The following is a 23,942-nucleotide window of genomic DNA, read 5'->3' as shown; positions in this document are numbered from 1 at the left end:
AAGAAAAAGGAAGTGAAATAAGAAGTCAAATCTCTATTTGTAGTCAATATGATCATCTTTTAAAAAACTATTTTGCCTGTATGTATGTCTGTGTACCATGTGCATGTCTGGTGCCCAGAGACCAGAAAAGGGAGCTGGATCCCATGGAACTGGAGTCACAGATGTGAGCTGCAGAAACAAGCCTCAGGCCATCTCTCCAGCCCCTGTGATCAGATTCTTAAAAGACCCAAGCAGCCACACCAAAAGACTCTACATCTGATCACTACTTCAGCAAAGTAGCACAATAAAGTCAGTATAGAAAAATCAGTAGCCGCCGGGCGGTGGTGGCGCACGCCTTTAATCCCAGCACTCGGGAGGCAGAGACAGGCGGATCTCTGTGAGTTCTAGGCCAGCCTGGTCTACAGGAGCTAGTGCCAGGACAGGCTCCAAAGCTACAGAGAAACCCTGCCTCGAAAAACTAAAAAAAAAAAAAAAAAAAAGAAAAATCAGTAGCCGTTTATACGACAATGAAAATAGTAATAAAACAATCAAGGAAAAAATGTTCCAAAAGCCTAAGAAGTAAGTTACAAGACAAAAAGTCAAATTTATCTATGAATAAATAAACTTAGTCAAGCCAGTGAAAGGAGTACACAATGACAACTTAAAAACACTTAAGAATTGACTTCTCTGAAAAATGGAAAACATCCCTATACTCACAAATCAGCACCATTATGAGAAAGTGTAATGTGTTCTGCAGACTCCACACAACCCCCCATCAAAACTCCAATGTCATTATTTACAGAAATAGAAAACACAATCCTGTAATTGTAAGAAAACCAAAACACCCCAAATAGTCAAAGTAACACTGAGCAAAAAGCAATGCTAGCTAGCGTTATCGCAATACTCAAATTATGCTATAAAACCATAGTGAAACAGTATAACATAAAAGCAGACACATAGAACAATACAAGAGTACAGTGCCCAAACAACCACGTAGCTGCAATCTTCTGATTTCAGCAAAGGCATCCAAACCACGTATAGTGTAATAAATGGCCTCTTCAACAAGGAAAACAATCCTGTATGTACAAGAATATCCCTAAGTGCCTCTAGCATTCTGTACAAACGCCAACTCAAACTGAACCAAAGACCTTAACGTAAGGCCTAAAAAATGTGTAACTTATAGAGGAAAATCTAAAGAATACATGAAGCTGAGAGCACAGACAATGGTATTCTGAATCTAAGAATTTACAGGAAGAATGGCAAATAGGGAATAGCCACGACAGCCTTAGGATTACAATGTTGACACCCAAGAACCAGAGGCAGGACACTGCTGTAAATTAGATGCTAACCTGGTATATGCAGCAAATCCCAGGCCAGTCAGGCCTCCATAGCAAGAATGTTAAAGACAAACAAACAAACCAAAAAAAAAAAAAAAACCAACAAAACAAAACAAAACAAAAAACCCTCAATTTAATCACTGCATGAAGATAAAAGAGCTTTTACACAGAAAAAAAAAAATCAACTGTCAGAGAAAGCTACATAATGGGGGGAACTATCCTTGGATACTCATTCATCTTTTAAGAGATTAATGTACAGAAAATACACACACACATTGCAAACCAACAAACAACTGCATCAATACACAGGGAATCAATCAGTTCTCAAACAATAAATCATGAAATATTCTCAAACAATAAATCATGAAACCAGTTCTCAAACAATAAATCACAAAATATTCTCAAACAATAAATCATGAAATCGGTTCTCAAACAATAAATCATGAGTATTCTCAATATTTATTAAGTTCACCTAGTGTGATTAGTTATCAAAGAACCAAACTCAAACAAGCTGGTGGGACTGCAGGGCTGTTCCTAGAAATGTACGTTAACATATTCACTCTGAAAACAGTGTTTCATCAAAACCTCAAACTCTTATGATCCTGGTTACTACTGTTTAAAATACAGCAAAAGGAATCAAAGGCGGATTATACTATGCATACTTGTATACAGGTTTATATACTCCTCCCCCTAGTACTCAATTACAGAATCAGCCTAAGTGCCCATCAATAGATAAACTAAAAAATTTCAAATGTGGCATACATAAAATGTGGACTACAATAGGTCACTGAGAACTCAACAGGAAACTTGGCAGGAAAATGGATGGAACTGGAAATCACCACGTAAATGACGCTCAGCCCCCAAATGGTGCTCTCTGTATACAGAACAGAATCTAGAGTTAACAAATGAGAGAGATGAAATCATAAGTGAGTCTGTTAGAGAGAACAGGCCCACTAGGGAGAAGGAAAGGAACAAGACAGTGATTATAGTTAAAGTACATGGAAACCTGGGCCACGATGTCAGGACAAAACCTATAATTTTTTTTTTTTTTGGGTTTTTCGAGACAGGGTTTCTCTGTGGTTTTGGAGCCTATCCTGGAACTAGCTCTTGTAGACCAGGCTGGTCTCGAACTCACAGAGATCCGCCTGCCTCTGCCTCCCGAGTGCTGGGATTAAAGGCGTGCGCCACCACCGCCCGGCCCAAAACCTATAATTATGCCAACATACGAACTAATTTTAAATCATTTTTTAAAAATTAAGTATAAAGAAAATGAAAATTTTCCCAACTTTAGGAAAATATAAGTTGGCCCAAAATGTTGGTGTAGACTAGTGTGAGGTTGGATGATCGCCAGGGTGAAAGGAAAGTGCTTTTCTTATAGTTGTCACTTTACCATGGGCTTCTCATAGTGTGACCCTATGGGAGGAAACTAGGATATGTGGATAACTGCATTAGTGTTTATATAGAAACTAAGAAATGCAAAAACGATCCAAACACTAGTTCACCTCACTCAGCAAGGCCACATCTTCTGCCACTAAAGGCCATGTCACAAGTCTCCACCAATGAGAAATGCTCCTTAATGACTGACAGAAGGGCATTCTAGAAGGACATCTGTAAGTTGAAAAACCGTCACACATTCTGAATTGTGGAAGTGCCTTCTACTCACTGATGGACTGACAAATTGCATGACCCAGAACTCCAGTACTGCGGTCTTCCGGGTAACTACTGCTGTTGTGATTACAAGAGCAGAATTACATTTGCCCCTCACCGCACCCAAGATGAGGGATACCTAAGTGCAGAATCAATCCTTGTAAGACCCCCTAATTAAAACATCAGTCCTGTCAGAAGTTCTAGCTTTTTACAGATGAGCCACTCATGTGTCATGTATGGAGAGAGTTAGTAGAATTTATTGAACACAGTTTGGGGCAAGAAGGCAATAATACCAGTATATTCTTTAGTGAATGACTAGAGAAATTACAACAAAAATAAAATATACAGGAAAGCAAAACTCACACAGTGAAATTTCATAATTACACACACACACACACACACACACACACACACAAATAGTTCATAACATAAAACAAATCTAAGTGCAAGTTGACAACAGCTTGGCCTACAGAGAAAGTTCCAGGCTATCCAAGGCTACATATAATCATCAACTCCAAAAACCCCCCCAAATTTCCACCATCCACTCAGCTCTTGGCACCAACACACCTTGGCTACTCTCAATTTTGGTCAGAACAGCTTCTTTTTACCATGGAGAGCTGTCAATGGAGAGATGCCTAACTAGGAACAGACTGAATATTTACCTCTAAATGAGACAGCTGTATTAACCCCCACCCAGGCTTAGGGAAAGCCAAAGAAGAAGCAACAATGCAAGAACTAAAGGGCGGGGAGGACTTCTGTGAAGTGCTGGGGCTTCTGATATGGTTACTAGGATCATGAACTCATAGCACCACGTGACTGCATGCACACAACCTATAAAATTAAGCAGTCCAAAATCCCAGGATAGATGGGGTAGGTTATCTTCAGGCCCCGCCCCTTACTGAGAAGTTGCCGGCAGTGAATAGCTGCTGGGGTGAGAAGAATCATTTGTGAGGACGTAACTACCGGAAGGTCACCCATCCTCCAGTGGATGGCCCCATACCCATGCATGTATGAGCAATACTAATGAGATCTAGTGGGTTAATTAAAAAGACATAAAGCTATGAGAAGGGTATTAGGGAGAATACAGGGAGAGTTGGAAGGAGAAATAGAGGATACATATGATCATCTTTTATTGTATACATGTATGAAATTCTCAAAAGTAAAAAATAAGCCAACTTGGAAAAGTGACCTGACCTATGATTACAATAAACTTACACCTACCTTCTGACTAGGAAAAACAAAACTAAACACACCCTTACATTTGCTATTCTAAAAGGATTTTGAAAATACTTCAAAGTTGAAAGAACATGTATGTACTTAAAAGACAGTGAGAACACATCAGAGAGAAACATAAACACAAGAGATGAAATCAAATTGAAAGTAGTTTATGCCTGAGGAGGTGGCTGACTGGGTAAGACCACTTGCTGTGAGGACTAGTTTCATTCCCTATCAACAAAAAACTGGGATTGACTGAATGTGTCTGTACACCCAGCACCATGGGGAGTGAAGAGACAAGAAATGCTGGGTTTTCTTGGCTGTCTGTCTAGTTCCAGGATCAATGAGACCTGTCTTGGGGGAATAACATAGCAATAGAGTAAGACACCCAAAATATTCCTTTGTGAACACCACCAGCACATAAACCATACCATCAACACATAAGCAATGCTCCCAAGTGTTTTTTTTTCTTTTGTCATAAAAAATGAGAGTATAGACAAAATCAGGCAAATGAAACCAATAGGACTATTCCAATATTCACAAAGTGATATTTTAACCACCCATTAAACATGATTTCTGCAGGAGCTTGAGGGAAGGCTCAGCAGTTAAGAGTACGTACTGCTCTATCATGAAGATCACACACATCAATCATGTCAGATATCTGTTAATATCTGTAAGATGGCTCCAAAGGATGTAACATTATCTTCTGGCCTCTACAAGCACATACCTACTCTCTTTTTCTTGCTTACACACATACATAGATACTAAAATGCTTTTTAAAGATATTTATGGACTGGCATATTTCATATATCAATTCATCAATAAATCCACATAATGTACAATGAAGGAAGCACCTACCTTATTTGATACAAAAAGACATCACTCATTAAACTAATACATGATTGCTTTAAGAAACCTCACAAACTAATTTAATTAAAATGCACTTTTGATTTTTTTCATATGCAGGTCTTTCTGGTCTCCAGCTCATGGGTTTTAGTTGCCATTCCACAGTACACAATGCTCTGCCTAAGGCTTGCTTTGGAGAGTAAGATTTAGAAACGAGTCAAGAGATGAACTGTTAAACAGGAGTTAATGATTGTGAATGTGGAAGTGGACACCTTTCATTAAGTGTTCAAGAGTTAGGAGTTGGAAGATTACCAGTTTTAGGTAAACCTGGGATACACAGCAAAAGCTTTTTCTTGGGCGGGAAGAGGGGCTTGAGAAAAATTTAAATTTTATTTTTATGTGTACATGTGAACCTATGTCACATGTATGTGGGAAGAATTGGATCTCCAGGAACTGGAGTCACAAGCAGCTGTGAGTCCTGTGATCGGGTGCTGAAAACCAAATGTAGGTCCTTTGGAAAAGCAGCAAATGCTCTTAAAGGCTAAGCCATCCCTATCAGCCCCTGAAATTTTCCAGTAAATACAAAATACTGTACTGACAACATTCTTTTCAGTGTATGCATTTCCTGGAGCATGCTACAAGAAAAAGAAAACAAAACAAAAAACCTATTATGTCCAGTCCTTCATAATACTGACATTTATCAGATTAAATATGAAAAGATTTCAAAGGACTTTTCCTATATTCACTACTGTTCTAGACTTTCAATGTTTTCAACAGCAAAGGTTTTCATCTGGTGTGTTTTGTTTCCATGTGTGCCAAATGAAACCTTGAACGTCTCTTTCAAGCAAATCAACACTTCATATCAGGTTCTTTCCTTATCTCTTAGTTGAACCAAGTGGTGTTCATACTGGTTTTCCTTTGATAGGAATTCTCCCCATGTACATTCTTGTGAGTGCTATCGGGATGATACTGAAGAGCTCACAAATCCTATTTTGAAGGTTCCTCTACCGTAGGTTCTTTCATGTCTGTGAGAGAATGTGATGATAACTGAAGATTATCAAAGATTGCCTACATATGTGAAGGGTTTCTCTCCGTCGTGACTCCTTCCACGTAGTCAAGAAGAACGGGGAAGTGAAGGGCTTTTTTACAACACCACATATACAAGTAGAAAGTTTCTCTAGAGCTCTCATGTCTCCTCCATGATCTGGGACTGCAGAAGGCTTCACCACATCACTCACAGTCACAGGCCTGTTTTCCTTTCATGGACTTCCGGGAACTTTAAGCATTTGCATACTGAGTTTTTTTTAAAAAAAAGTTTCTCTCCATTGTGGCACTTCATGTTTGTTTCAATGAAACAAAGCAAAAGGTTTTTCCACACTGCTAGCACAAATCCAGCTTTTACTCCCAGTGTGATTTTGTTTATTTCTTGGAAAGCTACCAAGCCAATTTTTTTTTTTTTTGCTCATTCATTATTAAAAAATACTGGAATCCATGGTAGTGTGGAGTAATTCATGCCTATGTAAATGGTTCAAAGTGAAGAAGGGTTTCCCACAGTACTTACAATTATAAGGGTCATCATCAATGTGTATTTTTTCATGCACCTGAAGATGACTGTAATACGTGAAAGCTTGCCCACACTGTTTGCACACGTGGGGTTTCCCATCACCATGAGTCTTTTCATGTCTCTGAAGGGAGTAAGACCAAAGAAAGGTTTTCCCACACTGCTTACACTCGTAGGGCTTCTCGCCAGTGTGAATTCTCTCATGTGTTTTCAGTGACCTGGAGGAAGTGAAGCTTTTCCCACACTGCTTGCAAATATAAGAAACTGGGACACTGTGAAGTGCTTTATGTTTTTGAAACTGACTCCAGAGGACGAAGGCATTCCCACATTGCTCACACACGTAAGGCTTTTCATCCACGTGAGTTTGCTCATGTTCTAGAAGGTCGGTGGAAGTAGCGAAGGCAACCCCACACTGCTTGCATACAAAGGGTTTCTCCTCCGTGTGAATTTTCACATGTCTTTGAAGAGAAGCAGAACGAGGAAAGGTTTTCCCACAATGATTACACACATAGGGTTTCTCACCAGTGTGGGTTATTTTATGTCTCAAAAGTGAATTCAGCCGAGTAAAGCTGTAGCCACACTGGTCACACACATAAGGCCTCTCCCCAGTGTGAATTCTTTCATGTGTTCTCAGGGAGCCAGAACACGTAAAGCTTTTCCCACATAGCTTGCAAGCATAGGGTTTCACACCACTGTGAATTATTTCATGTTTGCGTAACTGAATCCAACGCATGAAGGTGTTTCCGCACTGCTTACATTCATAAGGCGTTTCTCCAGTGTGGATTCGTTCATGTATTCGGAAAGAACGATAAGTAATGAAGGCTTTGCCACATGGTTTACATACATAAGGTTTCTCTCCAGTGTGAATTCTTGTATGAATCTGAAGAGAACTATAATGACGTAAGGTTTTCCCACAGTAATTGCACACAAAGAGGTCCCTAACAGAGTGAGTTCTTTTATGTGTTTTAAGGGAACGAGAGTGGGCAAAGGTTTTCCCACACTGCAGGCACACGTAGGGCTTCTCCCCAGTGTGGATTCTTTCATGTGTTTGTAGGTAGGTGGGAAAAGCAAAAGCTTTCCCACACTGCTTACATATATAGGATTTCTTGGCACGATGGCGTCGCTCATGCCTCCGAAAGTACCTTGAAGAACTGAAACCTTTCCCACATTGCTTACATTGGAAGGGCTTTTCTTCAGCTAAAGTCTTTTGAACATTTTGACCGTATCTATAGTCTTCATCACAGTTCTCACTTTTATACAGTCTCTCTAGGGTGTAAGTACTTTCATGGTTCTCAAAGGGTGGGAGGGAACTGGAGGTGGCTCCAAACTCCATCGTGTTGTACAAATCCTTTCCGTAGTCCCGCTCTTCATAGGATTCACGCTCTGTGTCAGGCTTAAGGAGCACACTTAGAGACAAATGGCCAATGACTACTCTTGCACACCCGCTGTTTTCACATATATGCACTCCTGGAAAGGGGTTCTGGTGTAGAATGCTCTGGGTAGTGAAGTCAAAGATTTCTGCACACTGATGATGATCGTCTTTATAGTCATAGAGTCCCTCCAGCACTTGGCCACTGTAAGAGAGCAAACGTGTGTCACTGATATTTTATTAACTAGCTATCAGTAGACATGCTGGCTCTAGGCTGTCGGGGTTTTTGCTTGAATGCTTTCAGCAATTCTAAAGACAATGGTAACAAAAACAGTGGTAGTCACAGGCGGTTGTATTATAGCATTTACATGTATAGCAAACATGTCTTTCGTTTTGTATTGTTTTTTTTCGAGACAGGGTTTCTCTGTGGTTTTGGAGCCTGTCCTGTAACTAGCTCTTGTAGACCAGGCTGGTCTCAAACTCACAGAGATCCGCCTGCCTCTGTCTCCCGAGTGCTGGGATTAAAGGCGTGAGCCACCACCGCCCGGCTTAGCAAACATGCTTTATGTCACACTAAAATACATATTTCAATTCTTGATGCCATCTTGGCACCTGAAGAGACCTGCTCTAAATAGGATTTCTAAAGGGCAAATTACTTAGATCAGAGATGTGCACACGTGTATGAAGCAAACAGCGGCACAGTGACTCCCGGAAGAAAAACTACAACAGTCATTTGGGGAAGGTAACTCAGGTCCATGAAACAGTGCCATACTTCAAGCCAAACTGTGAAGAAAACTTGCTGCAAAGGCCACTGGACACAGAATCCAAATGATACTGTACCCCTCATAGAGCTAAACTAATGAAAAATAAATAAAAGTGTATTCGTAAATTATTAACATATTCAGTTCTCAATACTGTACAATCTTGATGCACCATACAAATGACCACAATCATGTTACATGAACTACTTGAAAGTCCACAAGGAGATTTTGATATTTAATCCAAGCCTAAAAAGATACCTGCTTTTTGTATCATATATATTGTACACAAAAGGTTTGTGGATAAATCAATATTTAAATGTTGATAATATTGCATGGTGCAAAGTTGATACATATGAAGGATGATAAAAATCACTTTAGGCAATCATGATGTTCCAGTTATTTCCAGTAGTAGAATCCTTATAATGTTTTCAGAATGTTCATGTTTAATGTGTCTCCAGTTTTGAAGAAAATTCCCAGAGAACAGTTGAGCTTGAAACTAGATATACACATGTCTTTTACTACTTTACAAAATGTGCAAGCACACAACTCTTGAGGAACATGGCTGCCTCTTGAAGTCCATATTACCTTAGTTTTCTCCAGGAATTTCGGTATATATTTTCAATGACATGGTGCCCCAAACTGCTTCCTAAAACACAAACCAAGTGAAATCATTGTAAATTATCACATCATAGTAAATATGTTAAGAGATTCTAGCAAAATTTACAGTAAAGTGATCTGTCTCATGGGGGCTGAAGATATGGCTCAGTGGTTAAGAGCACTGACTGCTCCTCCAGAGGTCCTGGGTTCAATTCCCAGCACCCACATGGCAACTCACAACTGTCTGTAACTCCAGTTTCAGTGAACCCAACACCCATGGTAAAATACCAATGTACATAAAATAGAATTTTTTTAAAAAAATTAATCTATCTCATATATTCACTCAAAAGTTTCTTTACCACACTTAAACTCATGCAGAAGCACTTTTTCTTTGATTGACTAATTAAAGGAATGATGACATATTTACCTATAGAGGCCAAATTCCTCAAGGTTTCCTGCATCACATCTTTGTAGAGGTTCTTCTGGGATGGATTCAGCATAGCCCACTCCTCCAGGGAGAAGTTCACAGCCACATCCTCAAAGGTCACTGACTCCTAAAAGAGCCCATGTACATTTCCACAAGGAAGCGTAAGTCTCATAATACTGTAGAGCTAATCTCACTTCCTAAGAAATTGGTCAGATTCAACGTTCTATGTGCATTTAAGTTATATTGGTTATCACAATTACATCTCCCGCACACTAAGAATCTCCCACACAGTGATTCTGTTGGCAGACTTGGGGCTATCTGATAAAGCTACAATAGGACAGGCCCATCCTTGTTCAGATGGGTTGTGCTAAGTTCTCTTTGGCCATTGGTTCAACAGCTACAATGAATTCTGATTACCTAATGCCCCAAACCCAGTCAACACCAGCTGCCCCGAGACTGCATGTTCTTAGTAATGTGGAAGAAAACAACAGTACCTCTCCTGGTATCTGCAACTATTCAGTGGGACGCCTCCCGCTTCCCAACTGTAAAGAATAAAGTAGCTTTCCCAATAGTCGATATCAATTACACACTACTTTTATCATATCTATTTTCTCTCAGAATTCTTGTAATGTTTTTAAGCTCATCAGACAGAGCTTAGAACCCAATATATTCAGAGAACACAGGGACTAGAGGACCAGCATTTATTTATTGCTAGTTCCTGATGAGAGACCCAGAGTGATGAGGTACCTCAAGCTCTTCGTGCAATGCCTTCTTAGCCATGATGCTCTGGATCCGGGAACTATAAGCCAAGTCTATCCTCCCCCAAGATTTCTTCTTAAGGAAGCTGGAGAGATGGCTCGGGGACCAGGAGCACTTGCTGTTCTTGTGAGGACCAAAATGCTGGCTAGTTTAGGTCAACTTGACACCAGTTAGAGTCATCTTGGAAGAAGTAACCTCAATTGAAAATTTGCCCCTAGGGTTGGGCATAATGGTACACATGTCTCATCCCAGCACTTGAGAGGCAGGGGCAAGCATATCTCTGTGAATTTGAAGCCAGCCTGGTCTACATAGTGAGTTCCAGAACAGTTGGGCTATATAGTGAGACCCTGTCTCAATAATAATAATAATAATACTGCCATCAGATTGGTTTGTGGACCAATCTGCAATATATTTAATTGACTGATAATTGATGTAGAAGGGTCCGGCTCACTGTGGACGGCACACCCCTGGATAGTTAATCCTGGATGCTATAAAAACAGCCAGCAGAATAAGCCATAGGGACCCAGACAGTTAGTGGCACTCCTCCATGGCCTCTGCATCAATTCCTGTTTCTAGGTTCCTGTTTATTTAAGTTCCTGCCCAAACTTCCCGCAGTGACAGGACTGTGGTGGAACTGTGAAATAATACCCCCCTGCCCAAATTGCTTTTGACTATAGTATTTTACCTAACCACACCACACGACTCACAAACCACCTGTAACTCCAGAGAACCTAATGCCCCCTTTGGCTTCTCTTGGTGGGACACAAACAAGTAACAAAATAAATCTTGAAAATCAAAACATTTCTTCTTAGGAATTTTGTCACAGCAATTAGACAAAAAACTTAAGACAGGACTGCTTATGTGCAGTTGGCTGTACTAATACATTAACTGTACCATTTTTACTGGAGAATGTCAGTAGACAAAGACACAGAGGATGTCACATGTTCAAGAAGCAGCTCTAACTAGCCACCATGTCACCCGTCAGAGACATGTACAAAATTCTGTTCTTTCTAGAACAAACTTTCAAGAAGTGTGATGGTTAATGTTAATTGTCACTTTATAAAATTTATAATCATATTGGACACAAGTCCCCGGCACACCTATGATTATCTAGATTACATTGCCTGATGTGGGAACAAACATCTTAAGTGTTGGTAGTAGCATTCCCTAGCCACCCATCCAATTCTTCTTCCTGTTTGTGGGTCACCTGGGCAGTTGATTCGAGCTCCTGACATCCTGACCTCCCTGCCACGTAACTCAATATATTCCTCCAGTTACTATTACCAGGGTATTTTATCACAGCAACCAGGAGAGACGAGAAAACTGGTACCCTATATTGGAGCTATTCACATGATAAACATGACCATCTTAGGGAATGTTTTTGGGAGGAACAGGGAAAAACTTGGTATTTGGGTTAGAAAAGTCCTTGGATACCAAAAGCAGGGTTTAATGGGCAATGTTTGTGGATGTTTGAAAATCAACAATGCTGAGAGCACTTGATTGATAAAAATATCAGTGTCACTAGAGGAAAACCTACTGGGGCACAGTGGAACAATAGGAAAGATGGCATAAGGGCAAAAGCAGAGGCTTCAGCCTGAGGTGGCAGTAAAACTGGGCACTGGCATCCACATGGTATGAGTTTTGAAGGAATGAAGAACGTAAGATAGGGAGGTCATATGGAACAGCTGAGGTCTGGGACCACATAGGAAAATCAATGTCCTGCAAAGTGGGCCTTAGAAGTCACTGTGTGGAGCTCTGAAGGTGAAGTCTAAGTGACATTGGAGACCACAGAATACTGGAAATGCCAGGACCTCGACACCAGCTGCCTGCCAAGGACAGCTATAGGCACAGAGAGAAGCCAGTGTGAGACACAGACTACACATATCTGGGGTGGTGGGGGCTACCTAACCTTTGGAATGTAAACGATTTCACCAGATTTAGCTGTCAGGCACAGGGATGTATGATTTGGTGTTTGCCTTGCTGGACTTGCATCTTGCTTTGGTCCAATCATAACTTGACCCAATTCTTGCATTTTACAATAGGATTGCTTGCTCTGTATCATTATAATTTAGAATTATGTAGAGCTGCAGAGATTGCTCAGCAGTTAAGAGCACTGACTGCTCTTTCAGGGGGACCCAATTCAATTCTCAGCATCGATATGGCAGCTCACAACTATAACTTCAAGTTCCAGAGGGATATGATACCTTCACACAGACATACATGCAGGTAAAACATTGCTGCACACAAAAGAAAAACAAATAAGTAAATAAATAAATGTATATATTGGATGTATGTAACTTGTTTTCCATTTTATAAAAGCTCACAGTTAAGATACTTTGGAATCTCAATTTATTTAAATATGCTTAATGACTATGGGCAGTTTGGGTGTTGGGATAAATGCATATCACATTATAACATGGTCAGCAGTCTATGGAGATAAAGAGTGGAAGGCCATGGCTTAAAGGTGGTGATAAGTCCGACTGTCAAGCTGACAAGGGCTAGGTTAATACTCATTATCCACTTGACAGACTGTAGAATCGCCCAAGAGACCCAGGCTCCCGTGAGGGGTATCTAGACTGAGGTTAGCCTTTGAGGATGTTTCTGAGAGATTATGTTGATTACATTAATCAGTGCAGGCACATCCACCTTAATGGTGAGCAGGAGCCTTCCGTGGGTAGAGGATTCTGGACCATATAAAGTGAAGACAGTGACCTGAGAATCCGCATTTACCCATCATTTTCTATTTCCTGACTGGATGACATGCGTGTTTACTTCACCTGCTTGTTGCCCTGATTTCCCCACCACAGCAGACTGTACTGTAATCTGTGGACCGAATGAGCCCTTCCCCCTTAGCTTGCCTGTCAGATTCTTATTTAATCACAGATATAGGAAAAATAACTAATGAATATAATACATCTATTTTATCAAAGCAGTTGAAATCAATGTCCAACAGTTATTTATTATTTAAGTAAGGAAATAAAAGTTTGCCTAAAATGAACAAAAGACTGAACCAACAATGACCATGGCACTAAGCTATGGCCACAAATGAACTGCATGAAGGAAATCATTTTACGCAGCAATCTTGAAACACAAGAACTGATTATTGAGTAGAGATGGCAGATCAGATCTGTACACATAAGGCAAAGACAAACCAGCACCAGCTTGGGAACATGCACTATATTTCCCTCCACTCCATGGACAATAATCAAATATCCAGTCGTAGTCAGCCTGACTAAAATAATGGGCAACAATAGTTCCAGCGGGTTGGAGAGATGGCTTAGAGGTTAAGAGCACTGGTTGCTTTTCCAGAGGTCCTGAGTTCAATTCCCAACAACCATATGGTGGCTCCCAACCATCTGTAATGAGATCTGGCGCCCTCTTCAGGTGTGTAGGCATACATGCAGACAGAACACTATATACATAATAAATAAATACATCTTTAAAAAAATAATAAGCCCAGCACCTGGGAAATCAAAGCAGGAGATTTAGGGTTCATGGGTACTCTGGGTTATATATGCCACAAATAAGTATGAAGAAAAATTGCTGGGACACCCCCCCCAAAAAAAACCCAAAACAACAAAAAAACAAATTAACCACATAGTAGGTCAGCAAAATAGGTGGTCAGTGGGTAAAGATGCCTTCAACAAATCTGACGACCTGAGTTTGACCCCAGCATGAACCCGCACGCTAGAAGTAGAGAACTGAGGCTGTTTTCTGACTTCCCCACTTCACAGCACGTAACACACACAACACTTAGTAAAACACAAAACAACTAAAAACAGGAAACAACAACAAAACAAGTGACAAAAGTCTGTCTGAGCTCAGCAACGAACAGAGCCTTCTAGTTGAACCATGCATCTGTCCCATTATGTCATACAGGGAAACTGAGTGCTAACTCCTGTTTAATAGGTCACTTTGTTTTGTCCCGATGTCTTATGAGACTGAAGAAAAACAAAAACAAAAACAAAGAACCCAGTAGGGAGAAGAGAAGTGGACACAAATGTTAAACATATTTTAAAACAGATATAAGTGGGGGATGTATATATTTTCTTGGTGTTTTAAATGACATGTATGTACGTATTATGTAATGTCTGGCAAGGGGCAGAGAGGCGGAGAGAGGGAGGAGGGCGAGGAGAGGGACCTCCAGTACCATGTACACCTGTGGAGCTGAAAGAATAACTTCCGGGAGTTGGTTCTCTCCTTCCACCAGTAGGTCTCAGGGATGTAATTAAGGTGGTCAAGCTTGGTGGAAAATACCTTTACTCACCAAGTCAATTCATAGGCCCTGGGCTGTGTTTTTAGTAGGATGTGGAATAGAAATGTAAAATGCTTTTAGTGAGGAAGAATTTTAAATTGTGAATGTTGTATTGGGTTGTTATATATGTGTGTGTGTATATATATATATGTATATTGTAATATGGTTATTTGTATTTATATATACATATATGTGTGTGTATGTTTGTATGTGTATAATGAGAAAGTCGAGAAATTATTGGGGCATGAGGAAAAAACTAGGCCATTCAAGGTCTGGTTTGCCATTTCTGCTTATGAGGTCACGAAAAACCAGGCAGCAATGACAAAGCCAAAATTGCTTACAGGAACATCACATGTTTTCCTTAAGACATCCTTATCAAAGAAACAACCCCCCTCGTAAGCCCCTCCTCTTCTTTACAACTTTGTTTAGAAAATAAAATTTTTTATACTCTTAACCTTGTTCTAAACTATACTCTTTGAGGAATGCTTAAGAAATGGTGAAGGGGTGGGGGCTGGAGAAATGGCTCAGTGGTTAAGAGCATTGCCTGCTCTTCCAGAGGTCCTGAGTTCAATTCCTGGCAACCACATGGTGGCTCACAATCATCTGTAATGAGGTCTGGTGCCCTCTTCTGGCCTGCAGACGTACACACAGACAGAATATTGTATGCATAATAAATAAATATTTTTAAAAAATGGTGGAGGGGGCATGGAGAGGTGGCTAAGAGGATAAGAAGACTGGTTACTCTCCCAGAGGAAGGGTGTGATTCCCACTACTCCCACAGTGGCTAACAACTGTCTAACTGCAGTTCTAGGGGATCCAAAGCCCTTTCTGAACTCTGTGGACAGCGCACACATGTGGTATACATACATATATGCCAGAGATGCACTCATAGATACGTTAAATTTAATTTTTTTTAAAAAAGTTGGTGAATGCTGTATATCTTCATAATACTTGGAAATATAACTTGAAAGTTACCAAGATTTCATATATATATATATATATATATATATATATATATATATAAAATCACTTACCTGAGACTCGTCTTTGAGAAGCCCATGTCCAGTCTCTTCCCCTGAACATCTCTCTAATAATCTGTGCTATTATCTAAGTTTTAAAATATCTCCAATTTGCCTTTATATTGGTTTGCTCCAAAATATATCTAATGGATTGATGTTTAATTGCCTTTTCACAAGAAACCAGTAGCCTCCAGCAGATAGCTAAGCTTACTCTATAAAAGTTTTAAAAAGAATTATATTTTACTAAAAAGTAAAAGTAGCACAGCTTCCACTTTTCAGATAAATTCAATTTTTTTAAGATTTATTTATCTTATGTATGAGTGCTCTCTCTGCATGTACACCTTTATTCCAGAAGAGGGCATCAGATCCCATTATAGATGGCTGTGTGCCTCCATGTGGTTGCTGGGAATTGAACTCAGGACCTCTGGAAGAGCAGTCAGTGCTCTTAACTGCTGAGCCATCTCTCCAGCCCTTTCAGGAAAACTCTACCATATAATTGCACCGTTAGCATATGACCACTTGCAAGTGTGCTCTCTCTCCTCCATGGGACAAACAAAATCAGAAGTTTTTTTTTTTTTTCAAGTTTCTTGCCACTGCCAGTGTAGAAGTATAAAAATAAAAATGTCATTTGAGAACCAATGTGTTACTGCCTCCTTGGAGAGCAGGGGGAGAGTCTGTGTTTTCGAGATTTAAGCTTTACAATACGGTTATCACCTGGCTACCCACCAGAACTTGAGGGTAAGACCCTATTGCTGAAGATACCTCATACTTGAGCCACAAAAAATGGAGAAATCAACTTGGTACTCATATGCCGATGGTGCTGTGTAGGCTGCTGGGGAAAGGTCTTAGCCAGCTGTGAACTCTCTGAGATAATGACCTGCTTGGCACGGGCCCACTGGTGCAAGGGTGGCACCAATGTCATGGTGCCAACCAACCACTTTCTGATTGGATTCACAGCCTGCTCCACGAGATGGAACCCACGGCTGGTTCTATACACTGGACCCAAAAACTCACAGCTGGCTAGGACACAGGCCTTAGGGGAGAATGCAATGCAAACACTCTGCTAAATGGACATAATGTCAAACTGCTTTCCAAATATGTACGGCTATAGCAATAATTAGTGCAGCTTTCAATGCTAATCAAAGAAGCCTGCCTCTCACTGAAGTTAGTACAGAGACCCACAATTACTCAAAATGCAAAGATAAGTGACTGTGGAAAGCTTAGCTTTCCACAAATGAGACATCTACATCACATCTTGCTCCCCACGAACCTCACTATGGGAGAGGGGGAAGAAAACTCGTAGGAGTCAAAGGTCAGGGAGGACTACTGGGAATCATTCTGTCCAGACACGACAAGGCTGCTGCTCCCATGAACTCAGAGCAGCTGTGGTTGCTTGCTTGCATAAGAATGGCACAAGATTAAACTAGTCAAAATTTCAGAATGAATGGGGAGGGGCTAACAGAGGCACTACTGGCAGTTAAGGGCTGATGGAGGAGAGAGAATCAGTTTTCTTAGGAGATGTTGTTCCTGCTAGGTTGTTGGTGCATCCAGTGGATGGCCTCACACCCCCAAACATACTGGAAACACTAATTAAATGCAGTGGATTAAAGAGGACACGAAGCTGGGAGACAGGCATAGTGCCGTAGGTCCGGAAGGAGACTGGGAGGGGAAATCGTGGGATGGATATAATCCAAATACACTGAATACATGTGATGCACTTTCAAAGAATGTAAGTATTCAAATTTTCTATGTTGCTGACATTTAAAGTCATAGCTATAAAAGCACAGATTTTGGAAGCACCATTTAATGATAGGAAAAGATATGCAAGGGCTTAAGAATTAGCTGAGCTGTTAAGAGTCCTTCATTTTCTTCCAGAGGACTCTACTCTGGTTCCCAATACCCAAGTTTGGCAGCTCACAACCACCTGTAACTTCAGCTCCAGAGAATATGACGCCCCCTTCTGGCCATCTTGAGTATCTAGACATGCTTAGTAGACATTCTCACACACACACACACACTAAATAGATAGATAAAAATAAAACAAAAAATAAATAAAACAATAAAAAAAACAAAAAAGTTTAGCTTACGACTGACAAATGACAAATCTAAATGAATGCTATAACATTTTATATTTAAATCTGTGAATGGCTATATGAGTATATTTCCTGTCTACACATGCTTACATTTCTATATTACATGTATGAAAACAAATTGGTTCATAATAAGTGTTCACATAAATTAAGACAGAGGCTAGAGTTATGGCTCAGCAGTTAAGAACACAGGATGCTCTTCCACAGGACCTAGGTTTGATTCCTAGCACCCATGCGGCAGCTCACAACTCCCTATAACTCCTGTTCCAGGGGAGTCGACATCCTCACACAGACAAACATGCTGGCAAAGCACCAATGCACATAAAACAAAATAAATAAATTATAACAAAAGAAATTAGACAGTTCACTTAGCCCAAATATTTCCTAGTTCATGGCGTGACTAAAAAATTTCAAACTCAACATCCTGACTCTGGTAATCATGACAGACGAAGCTTGGCCAAACAGTCCCAATATGCCAATAAGAGACACAGTAACGAAAGTCAAAGAACAACAGTTCTATAAATCAATCTGGCTCTGTCAGGGAGAACAAATCAATGGGCTTGATGATTCCAGATCTGGCATCTGGCTTGTACTTCTATTTAAAAAAAATTGTAATAACTAAAAAAGAGATGGAAGGCAAGCTGTACACAGAGAGTCCTGGCCAGGGTGGTTGTCGGTCTGCTCTGTTCTCCAGCCGGTCATTATCTCAGGTCTTTTTCTGTAAGGTGGCCAAAAGGTTCCCATGAGGTTCTCTGGAGCAGACGGAGAGGCAAGAGCAGGGCCTGAGCTCTAAAGAGATGAGTGTGGACCTGCCTGGGAGAGGTGATCTCACAGCTTTCTGGGGATGGAACTGGTTTCAAAGCAGGAGCCAGGCTACAGACTCTCCGATTACCAGGCAGGAGAGACAGGGGAGTCTGTGGGCCAGTGAACAGGGGGCGAGGAGCAGGATGTGTGACCACTAGTACCCACTTTGATGTAAGCTCACTTCTCCGGCTGAGAAATTCTGGCAAATTTGTGAGCAAGTGACTTGGACAATGTCTTAGTAAGGTGGATGTCAGTATCTGTGAGAGGGGAAGGTTGCTGGAGACAGTACTTCCCAAGCAATAGCTGATCCTAACATTATGTTCTTTCAGCAGCCAAGATGAGTGGGGTGGGTGGGCCGGAGTCCAGGCTCATTGGCATTCTTGGGCCCCAGTCTTCCCTCTGGCCTAAGTGACTAATGAATGTATGTTCTAGGTGCTGCCAGAAGCTGGTAAACGGTCGAGACAAAGCAGCCAGCACATATAAAGAAAACTGAGAGCTCTAATTGGAACTGACTGTGCCACCTTCTACCACCACACCAGGCTCTAGAGCCTTCTGTGAACGTCTGATACACTTGCTCACTTCTGTCTCCTTTAGAATTAGAAAAGCCCTGTTTCCGGAAACCACGGGGAACTCTGCAGACCTAACATGTAGGGCTTTCTCCTAATGCAATACTCCGTTCACATACTGTAAGGCCTACCTCTACCAAGACTCTGCCTTGTAAAATAATGTGTGGACACGAGGAAAGTGGCTCAGAAGGTAAAGGCAGGAGGAGCTCAATCCTGGGAACCCACGTAAAGGAGAGAAAGTATCTCATGAAGTTGTTCTCTGACCTCCAAAATGCAAGAAGTAGTAACATACAGGAAAACACACACACACACACACACACACACACACACCCTATGCATTATTATTGTGCATACATAAATACAATTTAAAACCAGAAAGCAACGTCTAGAAACACCTGAGGGCACTAGCAATTATGACAGAGCCCCATGTCATCCATGTATGTGGATCTCCCTTTCCAACGAGTTTGGGAATGTCAGAAGAAGGTACAAATTCAGGATTTATTGCTAGCACTATGATTCCCTGACTTACGGGTACAGGTCATGGAATTTAGAGGAAGCGTCCCTTGGATCTATGAGACTTAGAGGAGAAGCAGGAGAGACAGCGAGGAAGACACAGCAGACTGATCACTGATACTCTATACCGTAGGGACGATCTGCTTTCCTACAGAGTCAAGCTAAGGGTGACTCCATTTTATTAAGCAACAACCCCGACCAAAGTGACTCCAATTTGAAGTTATAAGAACCCCTCCCCCAAAAGGAAGGCAGCACAGTAAACAAACAGGATCTGGTGCCAGGAGGGACAAACTGACAACATCAACGTTGACACTTGAAAATATGCCAAACCATATTAGACACAACACACAAATCCGCTTATCAGCCATACCCGCACGAAACCCCCTGACCCGGAACCACAGAAGTTACATCCCAACACAAAGTACGGCAAGGCAACCGTCAGGGGCCAGTCCTTGGACTCCAATTCCAGTGCGGTTTCTCCTGTCCAGGTCACTCAGCCAACTAAAATTGACTTACTCATGCCCACTGCATATACATTTGACATCTGTGCCCGCGCTGCTAGGACATCACTTTTGGTCCCCTATAGACTTTTCTTTGCATCTGTCTCTGCTCAAAGCCTCGTACTTCAGAACAGACTCTCAACTTCACCACTCCAGCTCTTAGCCATTCTGTGACCTGCACATTTGTGTATCTTTATGTGAAATGATCATCTTATCTGCCAGTTAATGTCAGTAATTAGACTGTTATATAAGAACCCGTGATTGCCAGTGGCTGGTTACCAAGCAAAATCGGGCATACTCGGCTAATTGTTAACAACGAAACAGACATAATTTGTGAAATTATTTTTTTATCCGATAAATTCTGGCACTGGAAACACATCAACTTGTCCCTCAGGACCCAAGGTCACCACACCCTGCCCCCCCCCCAACACATACACTCACACGCACGAACCCCAGAGTCCCGAGTGTCACCGCGACACTGCTGCCACCGCCCAGGCTGCGGAGTCGCGAGGCTGTGGGTGATCAGATGCCTACAGAGGCCGCAGCACCGAGCGCTCAGCGAGGGACAGGACCGCGACTCTGCCTGCTGACCCGGCTCCACCCAGCGGGACCCGGGCAGCGCGGCCCAGCGGAGCCCGATGAGTCGCAGACGCAGACTCAGCTGCCCGGGGAGGCCGCGTCCCCACTGTCGCCTCCGCTTGCAACAACCTCCTCCCCACACCCGGGACGCCCAGCCACACGCACCATTTTCGGTCACTGGGGGGGTCCTCGTGTTGTCCAGCGGCTCCTGTAATCAGGGGATGAGACGCAAACACTGGGGGCACAACCTGCGGGTCTCTCTCCAGAGAAGACACAAACGCCTAAAATGGCTGGACGGGAAGTGGCATCCCCGTTGCTGTACCCGCCCTCTCCCAACATCTGAAAGCCTCATTGGATGGTTTATGCAGCTAAGCAACTTTTCTTATTGGCCAGTGAGTCACATGCCCATCTCCTAAGGCTTAAATGACAGAAAAAACATCCTCTAGCGTGTACTGTGGCGCCAAATCTCAAATCCCAGCATAAGCTTTCCTGGGGTACCATCCGGCTGTGAGAGTCCCAAACTCCCTAGCTTTACATATGAAAGGGGTGAAACGCTATATTTTACATGGAATTAAAAATAGGTAGAAGCCTATTTAACAAGGCAAAGATGTCAGCTAAATTTTATTTGCATGTGTGAAAAAAGTCATAACAAAGAATAAATCCAATGTGAGTTATTTCTATTTGGCTCGGCTTCTAGCGTTCCCTCTCCCTTTGGGGTCGATGTTTGTCACCAGTGGCTGGCAGTTTACACGTTCTGTTTACCTCTTTGAAAATCTCTTGCACCCACGCACCTCACATAGTCATTTCTATAGCAAAACATTTTGGGAATGAAGCGACACCGAGTCATTAGAAATATATCAAGGATTCTTCAGAATTACAAGGGTTGGACAGGTCCCAACGAAGTTGCACGGCACTAAACACAAACCTGGAAAATACCACACAGGCGACTTCCAGGGCAACTATTCCTGCTCCCAGGACCACCAGCCTGACTGCAGGGAACTAAGCTCACAAAGAACGAGTAAAAGATAGAAAGGAAGCCTTGATGAGAGGAGAAGATTAAATTTGAAAGGCGACCATGGTGGTAAAGGCTTTGTAGCAGGCTAGTGACGAGCAATGAGCAGACACGAGATTCTGCGTGCGACGGCTGAAGCGTTAAGGCTGGGAGCAAGATCCGGAGAGCCCCAGACGGAGGTATTTTAAGTGACCTTTTAGAAAGACGGGAGCAGAGAAAGGAAAAGCTGAGAGGCTTGAGGCTGCAGTCAGCAAGCTGACTAAATGGCATCTTAAGAATTAAAAAATATATATATTGCTTGTCTGTGTGCCTGCCACACGTATGCAGGTGCCGAAAGAGGCCAGAAGAGGGCACTGTATCCCCGGAGATGGAGTTACAAGCCTCTGACTGTGGGTACCGGTACAGAATTTGGGTTCTTTGCAAAAAACAGGACTGCACTCTAAACCACAAGAGAGACAGTTCTCCAGCTCCCTACATTTATACTTCAGAATCCATCCAGCTCCCTCTCCTTCGCATTTATAAGAGTCTTATTTAATATCTACTGTCAAATTAGCCGGCCAGTTGTGTCCTGCTCGGTCTCTTTCCTCTTTCCCCTCTACTCGTGGTCTCTATTCTATCCGTATTATTTTCCTTTTCAGAGACTTGCCCAAAGAACACGGGCTGGCCTGGTCTTCACGGTTTCTCGTCTGTCTTCTAACTGCTCTAACCCGATTATATTTCTTTGCTCACCCCCTACAAAATTACCCCTCTTCACTCTCATGGCCCTACTGTCTCCTTGTGTTTACCTTTTCCTTGTCTGCTGTTTGTCATCAACAAAGGAATAACAGCCACCTTTATTTATTTGTATTTTCCTTTCTACTCATTCCTAACGTAACAACTGATACACTTGGGCAAAAAGAAGTCACAATATTCCTCCATATCCTAGAATGATTGTCATTTGAAAGATGATAAATTTGGGGTTTTTTTCTAGATATTCTTTTATTTTAATGTATTTTCATAGTGGGCCTACCCATGGATAGTGAGTATTTTTGCAGACACTATTTTTCATTTAGCCTGGTGACCCAAACGTTATAGAGCAGAGACAAACAGAGTCAAACAAAACTTCAACCCTGCTACATCCTGAAAATTGTGCAGAGTTCCATTTGAAAAAAAGCAATGTGATTAAACACACACATGTAAACACACACACAAAACCAATGATTTAACCCAAAATAAAAAGCTTAACGCAACACAATTCCACCAAAAATCTTAATTCCATTGTAAGGGCCTCCAAATCAAGTGAATCAGATGAAATCTTAGAAGTAATGATTTTACACACACACACACACACACAGAGAGAGAGAGAGAGAGAGAGAGAGAGAGAGAGAGAGAGAGAGGCCACAAATGCCTTATAAATTCCAACAGAACATAAACACAAGTTAAGGAAAAAACAGACAAAGGAGAAATCTTGTGGCCTTCGGGCCTCACTCACTGACAACTTACAAAGAGGTCTCTCATCATTGGCATAGCCAATGAGTAGTCAGTTGAAGAATGCTAAGTGATAGATCTAATCCTGTTTGGCCATTATTTGGGGTCCATGGAGCAGGGACAGCAATACTCCAGAGAAGTGAATTGCTTTAGTACTGGAAATCAGATGACTATAGTTACAGAAATTGTTCCAATTCAACCAAAATTGAGGTTCTTTACAAAATGTCATGGCCCTGGATAGTATCTTGGGCCTACTTTTTGCTAAGAAACACAAACTGGCCTCTGGAGTCAGTACTACACACAGGTAGTGTGACGTTTCAATAGAATTGTGAGATACCAGCTTATCTGCAAAGGTGGAATACCAGTTGTGTGAAAACAGAGCATACATTAGGTAACAGAAAAACTATAGGTATGTGAAAAGTTCACTTTTGGTTTCCTGTGTTTAAACCCCCACAGGCTCGCATATTTGAAGGCTTAGTCACCAGAAAGTGGCACTATTCGAAGGGATTCAAAGAATTAAGAGGCATGGCCTTGTTTGAGGAAGGGTGGGCTTTCAGGTTTCAAAAGCCCATGCCAAGCCCAGAGTCTCTCTCTCTCTCTCTCTCTCTCTCTCTCTCTCTCCCTTTGGATCAGGATATA

The 23,942-nt window shown here is 41.7% G+C and overlaps 1 protein-coding gene across 2 annotated transcripts; it reads right to left on the bottom strand.

The window, feature by feature from the left end:
- Positions 1-484: 484 nt before the first annotated feature.
- On the bottom strand, positions 485-21,115 carry LOC121432412 (zinc finger protein 878-like). 2 transcript variants are annotated; one of them, XR_005972194.1, is made up of 5 exons: positions 20,990-21,115; positions 9,740-9,866; positions 9,301-9,361; positions 2,523-8,159; positions 485-2,347 (listed from the first exon to the last, which is right to left on the bottom strand). XR_005972194.1 is itself a non-coding variant. In XM_041630379.1 (4 exons), exons 1-4 carry the CDS (start codon positions 20,990-20,992, stop codon positions 6,497-6,499), a joined length of 1,854 nt encoding a protein of 617 aa, XP_041486313.1. In that variant the 5' UTR covers positions 20,993-21,115; the 3' UTR covers positions 485-6,496. The 2 variants fall into 2 exon arrangements, 1 of the variants encoding a protein (XP_041486313.1); XM_041630379.1 differs by having other exon boundaries at positions 485-8,159.
- Between the last annotated feature and the right edge of the window lie 2,827 nt (positions 21,116-23,942).

Source organism: Microtus oregoni, unplaced genomic scaffold (genome assembly GCF_018167655.1).
Source record: "Microtus oregoni isolate MIOR12 unplaced genomic scaffold, Mior012 000034F_ref0000314, whole genome shotgun sequence".
Classification (NCBI taxonomy): domain Eukaryota; kingdom Metazoa; phylum Chordata; class Mammalia; order Rodentia; family Cricetidae; genus Microtus; species Microtus oregoni.
This window is presented reverse-complemented; position numbering and strand designations above follow the sequence as displayed.